At 55.6% G+C, this 15,182-nt stretch overlaps 1 protein-coding gene across 1 annotated transcript in view; it reads right to left on the bottom strand.

Annotated features, from left to right (window-relative positions):
- Positions 1 to 3,551, bottom strand: part of PITPNM3 (PITPNM family member 3) — a 91,184-nt gene extending 87,633 nt beyond the window's left edge. Inside the window, exon 1 of the mRNA XM_037491624.1 lies at positions 3,379 to 3,551. Within this exon, the coding sequence (XP_037347521.1) occupies positions 3,379 to 3,400 (22 nt within the window). The 5' untranslated portion in view covers positions 3,401 to 3,551. The remainder of the gene's footprint in view (positions 1 to 3,378) is intronic.
- Between the last annotated feature and the right edge of the window lie 11,631 nt (positions 3,552 to 15,182).

Below are 15,182 nucleotides of genomic sequence, written 5' to 3'. Positions count from 1 at the left end.
TGTGGCTGACAGGAACCAGAACCAAGTGTTCCCAACGAAGACAGTTCTGCCAGGCTGGTCTTTCCCCACCCTCCCAGGAGCCCTCACATAGCAGCAAGAGGAATCTGTCAAATCACAAATTCTTCCCATGTGGCCTCCATCCTCAGTGCCCTGCACAGGTCCTTTCAGCTCTCCTCACCCCTCTGTGAACACTCCACCCCGGTCAGACAGCTTTCTCCATCCTCGGACACCTCCCACCCACCCACTCCCGTTCCCACCCTACAGTAGTTCTTCCACATTTACATCTTTCCTAGTCCAACCTCCTAACCTTTGTTCAAGCCATTACCCTCCTGGAAGCCTGTCCTTGGCCACCTTCCTGTCCAAACTGCTAGCTTTTAAGGCCTGTCTCCTAGACAGGCCTAACCTTGGCTGGTTCAGGGCACACGCGCCTAGTCTAATCTGTACCGTGCAGGAACCCTGCCCAGCGGTATCTCCTCACTGTCAATTACTGCCTCCTAAATGGAGTTCCCGGACCCTCCCCTTCCTCCGGGCTGCATCTCCTCGCTTCTGACTTTCTTCCCCAGAGTAGGGCTCACACCTCCTTTGTCCACCAGATGGAGAGCTCCCTCAGGACAAGACCAGGGCTCTCCCCTGCTTTTCCTGTCAAGATTGGATGCCAAGGGGCACCCGAGTGATTCTCGTCTATGTGACTGAAATCGCCCTAGATATTGGGAACTGGTAGGAACCCATTTGGATCCACCCTCCGTGGTTTATCCAATGCTCTCTGGGACCTGGTAACATTTTCCCTTGTCCTTGAGTTCTCTGGCAAAAGGAAAGTCCTCACGCTGCCTCTCTTCAGCTCCTCCTGAGAGTGGACACACACGGCTGGATCAGGCTGTGCAGCACACAGGCGTGGAGCCTCCATTCAGTAGGGTACAGTGTGCTGACCCTGGATGGCCCTGAGGCTTACATGCTTGGCTCACCTCTCAGTAGGTGGTCCCTTTATCAGATTTTAGAGGGACTGCCTCCTAGATCGTAGTGCAGACCCCAGATTCTCACAGCCTCCACCTCGGCCTTCAGTCTCCATTGGCTACGGTGTCACTCCTAGAGTGGTGGCCTGGTCATTTCTGACCAGCAGTCTGTCCATCTGAGGTGGATGGTCCTGAATAGCCACTCTTCTCTGTGTTACATACCTCCTGGGGCCTCAGTTTCCCTAGTTATGAAGAGAGGGACCTGGGCTCCTGATCTCCAAAGACCCCCTGCCAATCTATTCTACACCCAGTGTGCCAGTGGGCAAGATGTGAGTCCCAAGCACACATTGCTGCATGCTGCTTTCAATTCACAAGAGAAGGGACATTTGCAAAATGCAAAACAGCCTGGGAGAGCTGAAAAGGGAGGGGAATTTGGGGATTGCAGGGGTCAACCCCAAAGGATCCTTGGGGGTGGCAACTGAACACTGGAGAGAGAAGCCCAGGTAGTTGGATCCACAGAGGAAGGAAGTCTGCGCTGCCCTGAGGTACAGGGTCAAGCATGAAATTGCAGCAGGGAAGACAAACTGTTAAGACAGCACGGGACACTGATGCTGGGAGCAGGACAGTTTTTTCACCTGTCACTGGAACAAATTCCCATGAACTCTCTGCCTAGGGACCAACGGACCCCCCCCCCCAAGCAGAGGGACCAGGACCACATTCCTATTCAGTGAGGGGGATGACCTCTCAGAGCAGCGATGGATTTTCTCCCCAACCACTTAACGTCCAACAGACTCAGCTGTAGACCCCCCCCCCCTTAAGGGAGTTATTTCTCTGAGTGTCTGTTTGCAGATGTTTTAAAGGGGGAAGAGTAACATTTCCTCCCTCCTGGGATCACTGTGCAGTCAAGTGCTGAGCACATTGCCTGGTACATAGTACAAGCAGCAACTGTTACGGCTATTAGGATGGCAGTGCCCTGGCAGATGATCTGTGCACAGGGTGTGCGTGCACACACACGCATGTACACACACACAGAGCAAGGCAGTAGGCGGGACACACCCTGCCGTGTGCCCTTTGAGGGGTGGGAGGGAGGGCACAGTGGAGGAAGGAGGGAGACAGCCTTTTCCAGCTTCGTTGGTGTCATCTCGAGGTGCCTCCCTCAGGAGGGGGAAAGGGAGGGAAGTGAGAAAGGGGGTGTTTAGATGTTTTCCATACTTGCTGTGTCTCACACAACCAGCCCCACCCCAAAAGAATTCCTGAGGGACAGAATAGGAGTATATTCTCAGGCACCTAAGTCACCACCCTAGCTAGTGCCTGTCCCCAGGGATCAGACACAGCCAGGGTCCTAGTAGTATTTGTGGGGTGGGATGGATTTATACACAGCCCCTCGGTATTCACACGGAACCTGTGCATGGGTGAATTCGGATTCATTCCATCACTCATCATTATGGTAGAGGGGTGGGGTTCATGCCAGGCCAATGCCAAGTCTGAATGGAAGCACAGCACCTGCCAATGTTACAGGTTGAGTGTGAGTTCATGGCCTATTCACACACCAGCCTCTCACGCCAGCCCTGCTGAAACCACGTTTGCTACCCGCCACTGGACGGTGAGGGTCCTGGAACCTCCCTCCACCCAGACCTCCCAAGGCACTATGAGGCCCAAAGTGTGCAAACAGGGTAGCCCCGTCCACCTTGAGATACCCATTGGCCGGCTCCAGGCCTGGCACACGGCAGATGTTGGTGAATGAACGTCTGGCTGAATGAATGAACAAACGCCTAACGCCCACTCACTCAAATCACGGGCTACACCACCTGAGTCTGGGGGTGGGCAGAGCCCACAGAAGCCCAGGAGGGGTCCCCCACCTTCAGCCCTCGGCACCTGAGGCTCTGCTCCCCAGGGTCGGGTTGGGGGAGGGGGCGGGACGGCTCCCCAGCCAGCGGGCAGAGTACCCCTCCCTCCCAAGAAGAAATCTGGGTCTCCTGACTGCGCGGGGCGCGGGGGGTGCCGCGTCCTGGATAGAGCTGGCGGCAGGACAAGGGGGCGCGTCCCGGTTTGCGTTGGGGGGCGTGGGATGCAACGACGGCCGCGGGACAGCGCCTCCGGTCCCCGCGCCGGGTCAGCCCGGGGCCTCCCGAGGGCGGCAGCAGCTCCTCTCCGCCGGGCCGGACGGGGGTCCCGCCGACCCGGCCCTTCGCAGCCGGGCCACGGCGAGGGGCACGGGGCGTCCCACGAGGTGACTGGGGGCGCAGGAAGGACGCGGGGCGCGCGGGGCCCCTGTCCGTGCGCGGGGTCCGGCCCCGCGGCGGTCCGCGGCCGCCCTCCCGGAACCTCCGCCCACCTGCGCGGGGGGCTCACCTGGGCCGGCGCCCCTCCTCGCGCCGCGCGGCCCCTCCCCCGGCCGCCGGCCCTGCCCTCCCGGCGCCGCCCTCACCTGCACGGCCCGCCTTGGCCATGGCCCGGGCGGCGGCTCCGGCTGCGCTGCGCGCGCTCCTCGCGGCTCCCGGGCCCGGCCGCGGCTGCCGCGGCGCCTCCGGCCCGAGCGGACTCCGAGCGCCGCGCCCCGCGCCCCCGCCCCGCTCGCCTCGGCTCCGCCACCGCAGCCGCCGCCGCCTCGCCGCCCGCCCGCTCCCTTAAAGGCGCCGAGCGGCGGCCGCGCCGCCCCCCCGCGCCGCGGAGGGACTGACGAAGGAGGCGCCCGACGCCGCCCCCGCGGGCCCGCACCCCCGCCCCGGGCCGCCGCCGCGCTCCGGCCCGCGCCGCCCCGGCCCGCGCCGCCGCCGCAGCGTGCGGGGGGCGCAGCCCAGGGGCGTCGGCGACCGGGACCCGGGCGGGCGGAGGCGGGGAGCAGGGCGCGCCGGGAGACGCGGGGCGCTGCGGCGCGGGGACGGCGAAGGGGGCGCGCGCTGGGGCCGGGGGCGCGGGGAGACCGAGACCGCGCTGGGAGAATCACCCCCCACCCCGGGCCGAAACACCAGCGCGGAGAGGGAGGTTTGGGGAGAGCCATTCTGAGGCTGGACACCCAGAGCCTGGCGTCGGGAGAGTGAGAGGCGTCCGGCAGGACGGGGACGCTGGGAGGCGCCCCCAAGCCAAGAGGGAGGTCCCTCCTCGGATCAGAGAGAGAAACGGACTCTGCCTCAGCCCCAGGGCCAGCACCCCTTCTGAGGTTTTGATGCCATCCATAGGATCCCCCCAGGTAGTCCTTCTGCGCCCTCCCAAGGACAGGGAGCTCAGTACCTCCAGGGGGTCCCGAGAACTTCTGGGGTCTGACTTAGTTAGGCTCAAAAGAGAAGGGATTTCTGTGCCCCTGACTCTTAGGGGCATGTAGAATACATGGAACACCCACCTGGGGTTCCAGGCTGGAGAACGCTTTCTCTGAGCCCAGTTTAGGGAGGCTGTGAGCAGTACCCTCTTCCACTTTCCAAAAAAGCCCACATCCTAAAGGCATCCCAGTGAGCAGGGCATCCCAGTGTTAGGCACTGGGGCATTTTGAGTTGTGGTCTGTGCCTAGTGGCCTCCGGGGATCTACAGTCCAGCCCAGCAGGGTACACTAGATAGTCAGCCGTTTAGTGGTGCCTGAGTGACAGGAAAGCCCCTGAGGAGACCAGTCCTCTCCCTAGTCAGGACTGGGCTGGATCTGTGGGCCCAACACATGTCTGAGTGGCCTTTGGCAGCTTCTAACATCCCCCAAAGCCAGCTACCTGGCTCCTGCTGCCAGAAAGGGGTAAGGGGGTTGCTGCTCCTCAGGTGATTTTTTGATTTCCACCCAGCCATCCACTGAGAAGATGCCCTCTGCTTTCTTCTGACAAAACCCAGTTATGATCTGCAGCCAGGCACCCCAACACCCCCTTCCAGGACAAAGGTCCATCAGATAATTCCACCCCTGGGCTAGCTATAGGCCTGACTCCAGGAACCCCTTAGCCCCTCTGTAAAAATTGGGCACACATGGGGATAAAAGGGCTCTCAATGTGCATTTAGGCCAGCACCCCTTCTGAGGTTTATGCCATCCATAGGATCCCCCCAGGTAGTCCTTCTGCTTCCTCCCAAGGACAGGGAGCTCAGTACCTCAGGCTAGAATTCTTTCATCTTTGGACAGTGTTTTCCCTCATTTGAGCAGGAATCTGCCTCTTGTGTGACTGTGAGTCCCTTCTGGCTTCCCAGGATCCTCTGTCCAAACCCTACTTTGTTTCACCTTAGGGTGATCAACCATCTTGGTTTGCTGGAACTGTCCTTGTTTTAGACCAGAAGTCCCACATCCCAGGAAACCCCTCAGTCCCAAGAGCTCTGGGACCAGACAGCAGCACCAACTCCAACAGAGAGAATTTCAGAGCCTCCAAGCTCCTGGATCTGGAGCTGTTAGGCAGGGTGCCACGGGTCACCAAATGGGAGAGTGAATGGTTTGAAGCAGACCTCCCCACACAGGTGCACTGAGGATAGGAATGGGAATGAGTATTTGCTGGGCAGTCTGTATGGTTGGGGCTTCAAATCTGGGTTGTCATTTAACCCTCAGGTACTCTCTGAAATGTATCCTATGGTACACTTACACATAAGGAAATAGAGGCTGAGACAGTTAGGCTTAGATTTCAGATCCACACTCTGTAGTACCTCACCCCCTTCCTGGTCTGTGGGGCACAGAGGCCCGACTACCTGGATAATGTTCAGGCTGGGCCATCTGGTCTGTGGGTGTGAGTGGTCCCATAGGAGACCGTTGAACACCTGAGAAGCAATAAACCTGTCCCAGAGGGGAAGCACCTGGGCCTGGCATGTGCAGGAGTGTGTGTGTGTGTGTGTGTGTGTGTGTGTGTGTGTGTGTGTGTGTGTCTACAAATCCTAAACAAGCAGCTTTGGGAGAGGGTAAGTGGAGCAGTTAAAGGGAGGTGCCAAGTTGATGCCAACCCCCTTCAATACCTCCACTTCTCAGGTGGGAAGGCAAGGGGCCAGAGATGGAGGCTTGCCACATAAGAAACCACTTCCCAGCTCCATCCTTGGCTTCCCCTCTTTAAACCTTCACCACAGCCACAGCCCCTGTCTGGGCACAGCAGCTCTGGGGCAGCAGGGAGCGTGGGGCCCTGGCCCTCCAGGGCAGCGCCTGCATGTGGTTGTTGCCAGCTGCCAAGGAAGTTCCGGCTCTGCCTTCAGACAGAGCAAACACATCAGTGCTCAGGGCCATTAGATTAACTGGTGGGAGTTTACTTCCTGCGACAGAAGAATCGTTCTTAATTGAAGAAAGGAATAACTAGCAATTTAGAGAGGCTGACCTCGGCTGCCTGCAGAAGAGAGAAGCGAGAGCCAGCCCATGCCTCCTGGGCCTCCCCACTTTGTGACGAGAGTGACCACATCAGTGTTCCAGGGCAAACGCTTTCTCTGGGACCTACTGCCCAGTCCTTTCCTCTGACCACATTCTAGTTGCTTCTGCCTCCTGAGTGACCAGCTGCTCCGACACCTACCAAGCAGCACAGTCCAGAGAACTGGAAACAAGGTGCAGAAGCCAGTGCTGCTACCAGGAGACTATGTGCACAGATGTGGACAGATGTGGACAGACTGGAAAGCTGCAGGCAGGCGGGGAGTGGGAGCTGCCTGGGACGACTCCCAGCACAGCAGACCCCAGGGTACCAGTCCATAACAGGTGGTGTCCGAGCCTGTGGAAAGGTAAGTGACCGTGCTGGGAGCCAGCGTGGCCCGTAGGAAGACAGTCATGCCAGACCATGTCCCTTTCCTTTCTGGACACAGCTTTGACTGGTGGAGTAAGGTATTGCCCTGCCTGCTGGGCCCAGGTTTGGGCGTGGCTGCTGCCCAGTCCTCTGCTGGCAACTTTGTGAACAGTACCGGAGTGAGGACCAGGACAGCCGGCTGGTTAAGTGAAGTCTCTGTCCACTGCTGACAGCCACCAGGGGATGGAGTCCTGGGGCAGGGCTTGGGACAGCTCGTGCACTTCCCAGAGGATGCTGCCTCCCATACCTCTGGCCTCATTGTGGTTGAACTGGCTTCTGCCTTATCAAGGAGGGGGTGGCGATTTTGGAGAGAGGGTATGGGTCTGGAGAGGCGGAGGGGGAGGTTTTTCAAGAAAGGGGATAGCTGGGTTGGGATGGAGGTAGCAGCTGGTCTGGGAGAGGCACTGTGGGGCCCAAGCTGATTGAGGAGTCTGTCCAGGAAGTCCGCCGCGTGTGTAACCCACAGTGGGACCCCTCCTGCACTGCCATGGAAACAGCTTTCGCAGTAGGAGCTGTGCTATGTGTTCCATGTCGACACTGGTGAGCTTGGCCCCAGTGCTCTGCAAGTTATACTTAGACCACAGACAAATTAGGAACTGGGTGGAAAGCTAAACCTCGCGGCAAGAGTGATTCTTCTACCTGCTCTCCTACAAACTCCCTTCCTGGGCTGGGCATGCAGAACAAGCAAATGCAGATGCGCTGACCTCAGTGCTGGCTCCCTGACCTGGCTCCCCCGCAATGCTGTTTATTTCTGACAGATTCCAGAACTTAGAAAACCAAACACAGTTGCCGACGATAAGGCACTAAAGAAGGCATAGCCCAACAGGGTATAAATCACCTGTGGTTCCTGGTTACTGATGCAACTGGATGGACAGGGCAGGAAGTCACAAGCAGAATTATGTAAAAAGATTATGCAACAGATAGTGACTTTATCTGCATCTCATCACTCTCTATCTCAGCTCTGTACACCTTGCCTCAGGTACGGCTTTCCTCTCGGGCTGTGCATGGTTTTTGCTCCGGACCCCAGCGTGGGTCTGGCTCTGGCCGCACTGGCTAAGTACCGTGGAAACACAGGGTGGGGGTATCTGGAGGCCCTGAGGGATCATCTAAACCCAAACCATGGTTATTTATTTTGTTTTAATCTGAGATGCACAACATAGAGTGTAGCAGGCTTGCTGTTACCACCCACAGCCTCAGCTCCGGCATCTCCCACCAGGCTGGACACAAGGGAGTTTTTATTTTGTTTTTTGGTCTCCTTTGTCCTCATCCCCCCTTTCATGCTTCTCCTCCACATGCAGTGTTTTTCCCTATCTTCCTTCCAAAGTTCTTTTTCCTCTGTATGCACATGAACACTACAAACTTGTGTGCATAAAAAATACATGTAAGTTTTAAAATTTTAAATAAAAATTACATAATGGTACCAAGGAGCATGTTCTTCATCTTATTCCTCTTAATATGTTCTAGAGATCGTCCACATTGATAATGTATGTTTGGCTTGTTCTTTTATTTTTTTTTAAAGATTTATTTTTTATTTATACAATAGCTGGGGCACAGGCCAGAGGCGCGGGAGGGCGAGAGGATTCACCGGAGACAGAGTAGGGAGCAGAACAGGCAGACAGACCGAAAGCACTGCTTAGGGGAGCAGCAGGCATGGCAGGAGAGGTCTGCCGTGCCATGTGGGTATCCCCACTGCCAGCCGGGAATCGAACCTGCACTGCGAAGGCTGCGGACAGCTTCACAGTGCTGCTCTCAGCCGCTGCGCCACTGGGGAGGCCTGGCTTGTTCTTCTTGATTGCTGCATAGTAGTTAACATTGTGAAAACACCGGGTCTTATTTTCCTAAGCCCTTCTTCATGGCTACTTTGGTTTCACAGCGCCTCGCTGTTGCACACACCGTTGCAAGAAGCCTCCCGCCAGTGTGCCTTGTGTCCCCATGTGAGCGCTGGAATTGTGGGGCATCGGGAACACGGGCATTTCTTAAATCCGGCATCCATTGCCAAATTGCTCTGGAGATTGTTCTGTTGATTCCTTCCTTTGACGGAAGGTAAGATCAAGCCCCAGAGCAGGGAAGTGACTTGCCTAGTTTGGGAACCTGATTATTCTGAGCTCCACCCTCTCAGAACATTCCACCCCTCTCCTGGCCATCTCCCAGGGAGTCAACAGGGCGGCTGCAGCCTCTTTGGGCAAGAACCTGGTTCACGATACAAATCTCGTCTCTCTCTCTCCAAGTCCAGACATAGTGGTACCCACCACAAACTTCCCAGGGGGCAGGGGAGAAGGAGCCGGGTGGTCTGAGCTGAAGTCAGCCAGCCAGGCCTCCAGTCCTGCAACAGGAACAAAGCTTGGCAGCCGCATGTAGGAGGGTGCTGCCAGCTCCCAAAACAGGCCCAGCCCACATCCCTGGGCTCTGCAGAGGCAACATCCCTACTTGTTGATACAGATCTCAAAGTGGTTATTAGTCCTCACTCCCCAGAGAGACCCCCCTCCCCCGAGGCTCAGGCTCAGGCAGCTGTTGAATAAAAGCCAAACCAAGGTCCCTGGGGAGAGGGAACCCCTAAGAAAGGTCATTCTGTCTGTCCTCCTGCCTTCAGACTTTGCAGAACCCGCCAGCCCTCCATTGAGCTAGCTGGGAGGCTCTTCCTCATGTGGACTCTGTTTCTCTCCCAGGGTGACAACACCACGACAATGACAGCGATGGTGGTGTTACAGGACAGGGAGAGGGGCCCCCCAAAACCCCAAATCTGCCCGCTCTAAATTGGTTCTGCCATCTACTACATCAAGACAAAACATACTCTGGTGCGAAAGACCTTCAATGGGAAGGAACTTTAATACAATTAGTGAGCAATACAGAAAAGGGGGAGAATAGAGTTTCCAAATCAAGCACCGAAAGTTACCCATTCCCTAGTGGGTATATGCCCAGCCAAACAGGGTTGGCCCAAAGCAGGACCACTGAGGCCCGAGAGCCTGCCACAGTCTAAGGCACCTCCTGTTGGGGACCCATAGAAATGGGTCAGAAACAGCCACACAAGTCTGGAAGGAAGAGCAAAAGAGCAAAATCAAAATCAAGATAAAAGCTGCCATTGTTACCCTCCCCACAGGTCTCTCACCCGCATCTGATTCAACCCGTCCAGGACCAAGGAACCAGCACAGTTTCTTCACGTGTCTCTCTGCTCCTTGTGCCTCCTCCGGGTCTCCCTCTGGCTCTCCATCCTGCTTCCTTCTTCCCCAATCTCCTCTCCAGCTTCTCCTCCTCCCTGCTCAGCTCTACCCTCCCTTGGGTGGGTTTGGGAACCTGGAAACTCCCCTTTTCCTGGGGACCACCCTGTTGCAAAGGCAGTAGAAGGTATTTGCTGAGTATGCTCCAAGTGCTGTTCACAGTTACTTCATTTAACCCTAAAGCAACACCTTGAGGGGGGCCTTATTATCACCACTACTTGACAGATAAGGAAACTGAAGCGCAGGCTTTCTTTAGGTCTCAAAGCTAATACCCAGGATGCCTTCTGAAGGCCATGATGCCTTCTTAACCACTAGAGGGAAGAAGACAAGAGAAAATAAGACAAAAGCAGGGCACAGGAAACCTAGAGACTGAGGTTCTGCCACTAACTTTAGGTGCAGCTGGGGCAGCTCACAGCCTGCCCTGTCTCTAGGCTCTCTTGTCCACACTAGACGCACAAGCTCCCCAGCCCAGCCTTTGCAGCCTGGTTCTCGCCCCACAGTTTTCCCAGCCCACGCGTGAGGCAACTGGGCAGAGAAACTGAGTCAGCAGGACTCAGGGAACACAGGCAGCAGCAGCCTGGGCCAGGGCAGAGGCCCCCAAGGCTACAGGTGCCTCCCCACCCCCTGGGAGGCTGCCAATGCAATATCCCAGACACAACTCCCAGGCAGGCCCTCCTGGGCCATCTATTCATACGGGAATTTGAATGTTTCTGGTCAGAATGACTAAAAGGCTGAATTTTACAAGGGTTTTGAAAGTGAATTGACTCCACTTATTAAAGATATACTAGATTACATGCTGAGTGGAAGGACACTCCGGGGACTCAGGCGCCGGCCGCCTTGCTCAGAGATGGAAACCTCCCTTTCAGAGCTGCTCCCGTAAACCACAGTGGGAGACTTCGCACCAGGCAGGTGCCAATTAAATTAGCAGCTGAGGGCTCGCAGCCCATCAAGGAAACATCCTGGGCCAGAAGGGCTGCCTGAATAAAGCTGCAATTCTGGAAATCCCCTCTGGTTATTTTATGTAAATTCATTTCTAAAGGCAGGAAGGCAAAGACTAAAAGCCAAGTGCTCCTGGGAAGCCTGGGCCTTTCCTGTCAGGAGCTGTATGAGGGACAGCGGTATGAGGGGCTCCTCCTGGAGGACCTGTGCCAGGCAGGGGGCACAGCACTGCTCTTTGGCTCCAGATTCAGGGTGCCTGAGGACAGAACCCTCAGTGGGACTTCCTCTGGGCCCAGGAGAAAGTCTGACAGGTTATCTTGGATGGGCCTGTGAGTGTTGGAAGGCCCTGTAGACCCCATTCATTGGGTTTAGCTCTCACTCAGAGGACCCACCCTCCCCGCCCCAGTTCAAACAGAGAAGCTGGGCCCTGAGATATGGGGTCAAAAGCAGGGCATTGGCAGCAGAGGGCCCCCAGGCCCCTAGCTCAGGGCTCTCTCCTCACACTGGTGCAGGGAGCAACAGCCCCTGTGGCAAGGAGTCTCTTCTGCTCCCCTGCACTCCTTGCTGCCAGGAGAAGCAGTAGCTCCTTGCTAGCTGCTGAGTGGCGGCGTGGCCTGCGGAAGTGACCCAAGGTCTTTGTGATGGGCAGGCATTGCTGATGCTTGCTACCATAACAGGCAGTCCCAGGCTCTTTTCAGCAAAAAGGGAATTTATTGGCAGACTCCCGGGGCGTCAGGGACTCAAAGGAGGCTGCAAGGACAGGCTTGGAGAGCAGGCAGGAACTGAGTTGAAGCAGGCAGCTTGAGAGGGCCACGTGCCAGCTGCAGGTGTCTTGCAGCAGAGCCACTTTGGCCTGGTGGCCACGCTCTTCACCGCGGACAGCCTCCCCACCTAGTGGGTTCTAAGGGAGCCTCATCTTTGCATCCATCACTCAGGTCAGGTCTGATTGGCCAAGCCTGGCACCTATAAGTACACCCCAGCTTCCCAGGGCAGGAGAGGGGCCCTGAGAATCTCACCATGGGAGCGGGGCCTTGCATCCGAACATCTCCATCGGGGCCTGGGGAGTTCATCCACTTCTGATGGCTGGGGCTCTTTCGATGAGAGACGCATCATGGATTCCAGATTATACAGACCCCAGAGGTTGTGTCATCACACAAACCCCATGGTCCCCCCAAAGCTCACTCCTGGATCCCTGCCAACGGGTTCCACAAAATCCTCAGCAGTTGCTGTCTGCTGCTTAGGTGTGTGTGACCGAGGCATGTCTTGGAGTTACCTGAGATTGGCACTTCTCCACGCTTGAGGTCCTGATGTCTCTCTGCCGGAGACTTTAGGGAAGTCAAGATCAAGTGCACCCAAGCCGAGGAGAGCTGTCAGCCTTGGGAGTGTGTTTGAGCAGAGGCTGCAGCACGTTCTCTATGCTATTAAATGTTTCAACATTATGACATTTTATTCTCAGGAAATAAGAACAATTATGATTTCCAGAGATCAAATTATATTTCAAGCTATAGAAAGAACTTAATGAAAGCCTTCTTGGTCTAAGAAATTAGAAGCCTCAATTTAAGGAGGTCAGTGTCTGCTTCCCTCCTGACTGTGAGTTATTAGAAATTCCTGGAGTGGGGATGAGATGTGCTGGTGCGTCACAAGAGCACTCTGGTTAACAAAGTCAGAAGAAACAGGGATGGAGCAGGTGAGCGCCAGACCAGGAAGGAGACCTTGGGCTGAGTCCCAGTTTTGTCACTGATTTCCTGTGAGATCCACCCCCACTCTGGGCTTCTGTTCTTATGTGCAGAAAGTGGGTACAAGCCCTCCTCTGTCTACCTAAGAGTGAAAAGCTGAACAACGCTTTGCGGCAGGAATAGTGCTGTACACACATACAATTCAGGGAAGGGGCCGGGTCTCAGAACCAGGTTCCTGAGTCAGGCACCCAGGCCTACCTGAATCTGAGGGATGCTGAGGCCCCAGAGAGTGGACATGACCCTGCAAGTGTGTGCATGTGTGTGCATATGTGTTCATATGCACATGTGAGCATGCACACACATGGGTTATGTACATACATGTGCAAACTGTGCACGTGCTATGTGTACACATCTCTGTGTTTTGTGCATTGTGGGTGCACTTGTGTGAACATTTGCACATGTGTGCCTGTGTATATGTGTGTATGTGTGTGTGTGTGTTTTCTGAGGAAAGGATCCATAATTTAATTCCAGAATTTTAAAAGGGTCTAGGCCCTCCAGCAGAACAATCCCTATTTTAACTCATCCTTTCGTGCAGATGGAAAACAGGTCCCCTAAGTTATGTGGGGAGTCTGAGGCTTGTTTGTGTCTAAAATGGTAAAAGATTATCTGAGTAATTAAAAGCTTTGGCAGAGCCCAGTGCACCCTGCTGCCCACCCCCACCATGGGGTGGCCTTCTCTCACGCCTGCCCTGGGTTATGCTCGCCTGGCTCATGCACGCCCCAGCTCACCCAGCCTGTGGCAGCACCCCTGTGTGGGTCTCATGCCCCAGCACGGGCGGAAGGTGAGGACAGATCAGCTGGCAGAAAGGTGACGTCCCAAGGCCTGCCTAGCTCGTCCTCGTGAACGGCCCATCACTCGGCAGGCCCCCATCTGTTCCAAGTCTGGAATTTCTTTGTGACAATAAACGTTGGCTGGAGAGCCTCCTACAAGGCTGTGGCTTCCCACTGGAGGCTGAGAAGGGGGGCTGCAGGACTTTGAGGATGGCCAAGACTCTTCTGTCACAGCGAGCAGATATAAAATCCACTACCAAGCCCTAGCAAAGGCGAGGAGGCCAGGATGAGGACCATGCCTGGCTCGCAGAGAGGGCAGTGCAGCCCAAAGCAGCTACCAGCTACCAGGACTAGCAGCTACCAGGTCATCGAGGCTGCCACCGGAGGGTTGGGCCCAACATCAGCCCCTTTCCCCGGCACCTCCCTCGGATTCCCATTGTTCTCAATTCAATAGTTCGGGCAACGATTCTGTTTCTCATTCACAATAAAAGCCTGTCCCTGCAGACCTCTTGGCACATTTATTGTGAGGCTGGAATCTATGACGGATTGGATTTCAGAGGAGGGATTGATTAAATACAGATGGAGTGCTTGGCAGGGGCCTGGGGCTCCCAGTAGATTCCCCCATTTAGAAACAGAATAAAGATTAAGAAGCTCAAGCAATCGTAATCTGGGACAAATCATGCTTTCCAGGGAAGGGAGGGAGGAAATGAAAAGGGAGACCGCCGACCACTGTTCAAGGGCCTCTTCTTGAAGCTGGACAAAGACCATCAGTTGGGAGGAATGATGAGCTGAGCTGCAAAGACCACTCCCCACTGCCTTCTGAGGCTGGACATGCTCTTCCTTTCGCCTGCATGGGGGCTGAGATGCCCCGGGGTTGTCTCAGCAATGGTTAAACCCCACCAGCACCTGAGTTAAGGTGATTGCATTATATTCACACACATGCTCTCCCCTTTGAGGTCCATGCTATTTTCTCTACTTGGAAGATCCTACCCTTCTTATTTAATCATGGGAATAGCATAATTCAAAAGCCACCTCCTCCACGAAGACCACCCAAATTGCAAGCTTCACTCAGTAAAAACGAATCACTCCTTTCAACACACCACCATGATACGCTGCTTTCCTCTCTGTTTTACCTTTGTTCCATCTTCCAAGGGTCTGTGCCTTAACTCTTCCTGCATTTCTATAGCATGTGGTGAGCCTTAAATGAATGTTGATCACATTAAAATGTGTCGTATCACCTTAGGAAGACATGCTACTTTTTGTAGTGCACGTTGGCAGGTCTTCCTGCCCTGCAAGCATCCCCTGTGCTTCAGATGGCGGAGTCTTCACTTTTTGTCTAGGAAACTTCCCATTGTCCATGTTCGGCCCATGCAGTGGAGATGCTGCTCACCTGCCAGCTTTTCCGGGGTGGGCATGTGACTCAGATCTGACCAATCAGAGCACTGAGCCAGGGGCTTCACTGATGCTCGGGAATGAGGGGCTTCTTTCTGCTATGGTTGCTAAAAGGGAAAATGTCAAACTGCTGGTGCTCAGTGGCCCACCGCGCAGGGAAGGGCTGCCTGAGACGGTGCCTTTAGGAGGCAGAGGAGGAAGCTAGAAACTATAGGCTGGGGACGCTGGCTTTGTCATTGAGGTTGGTCCGCATGGGGCAGAAGCCATCTGTGCAACAGTGCTCAGTGGGTATAGTCAGTCCAGGTACCACCTAGCAAAGTGGTACTGGCAGATCCAATTTGGCACAGGCCTTGGCACAGGGGAGCCCCAGCACAGCGTGTGGCTGCCACCTGACTCGGGCCTTCAGAGAGGAACCCCAGCCCCTGGAGGGAGGCATGGGGAGGAGAAGCCTGGCCAGAGGCAGGCCCGATGCCAG

The sequence above is a fragment of the Talpa occidentalis genome, unplaced genomic scaffold (assembly GCF_014898055.3).
Source record: "Talpa occidentalis isolate TD23 unplaced genomic scaffold, MPIMG_talOcc4v2.1 talOcc4.7, whole genome shotgun sequence".
In the NCBI taxonomy this organism is placed as follows: Eukaryota; Metazoa; Chordata; class Mammalia; order Eulipotyphla; family Talpidae; genus Talpa; species Talpa occidentalis.
This window is presented reverse-complemented; position numbering and strand designations above follow the sequence as displayed.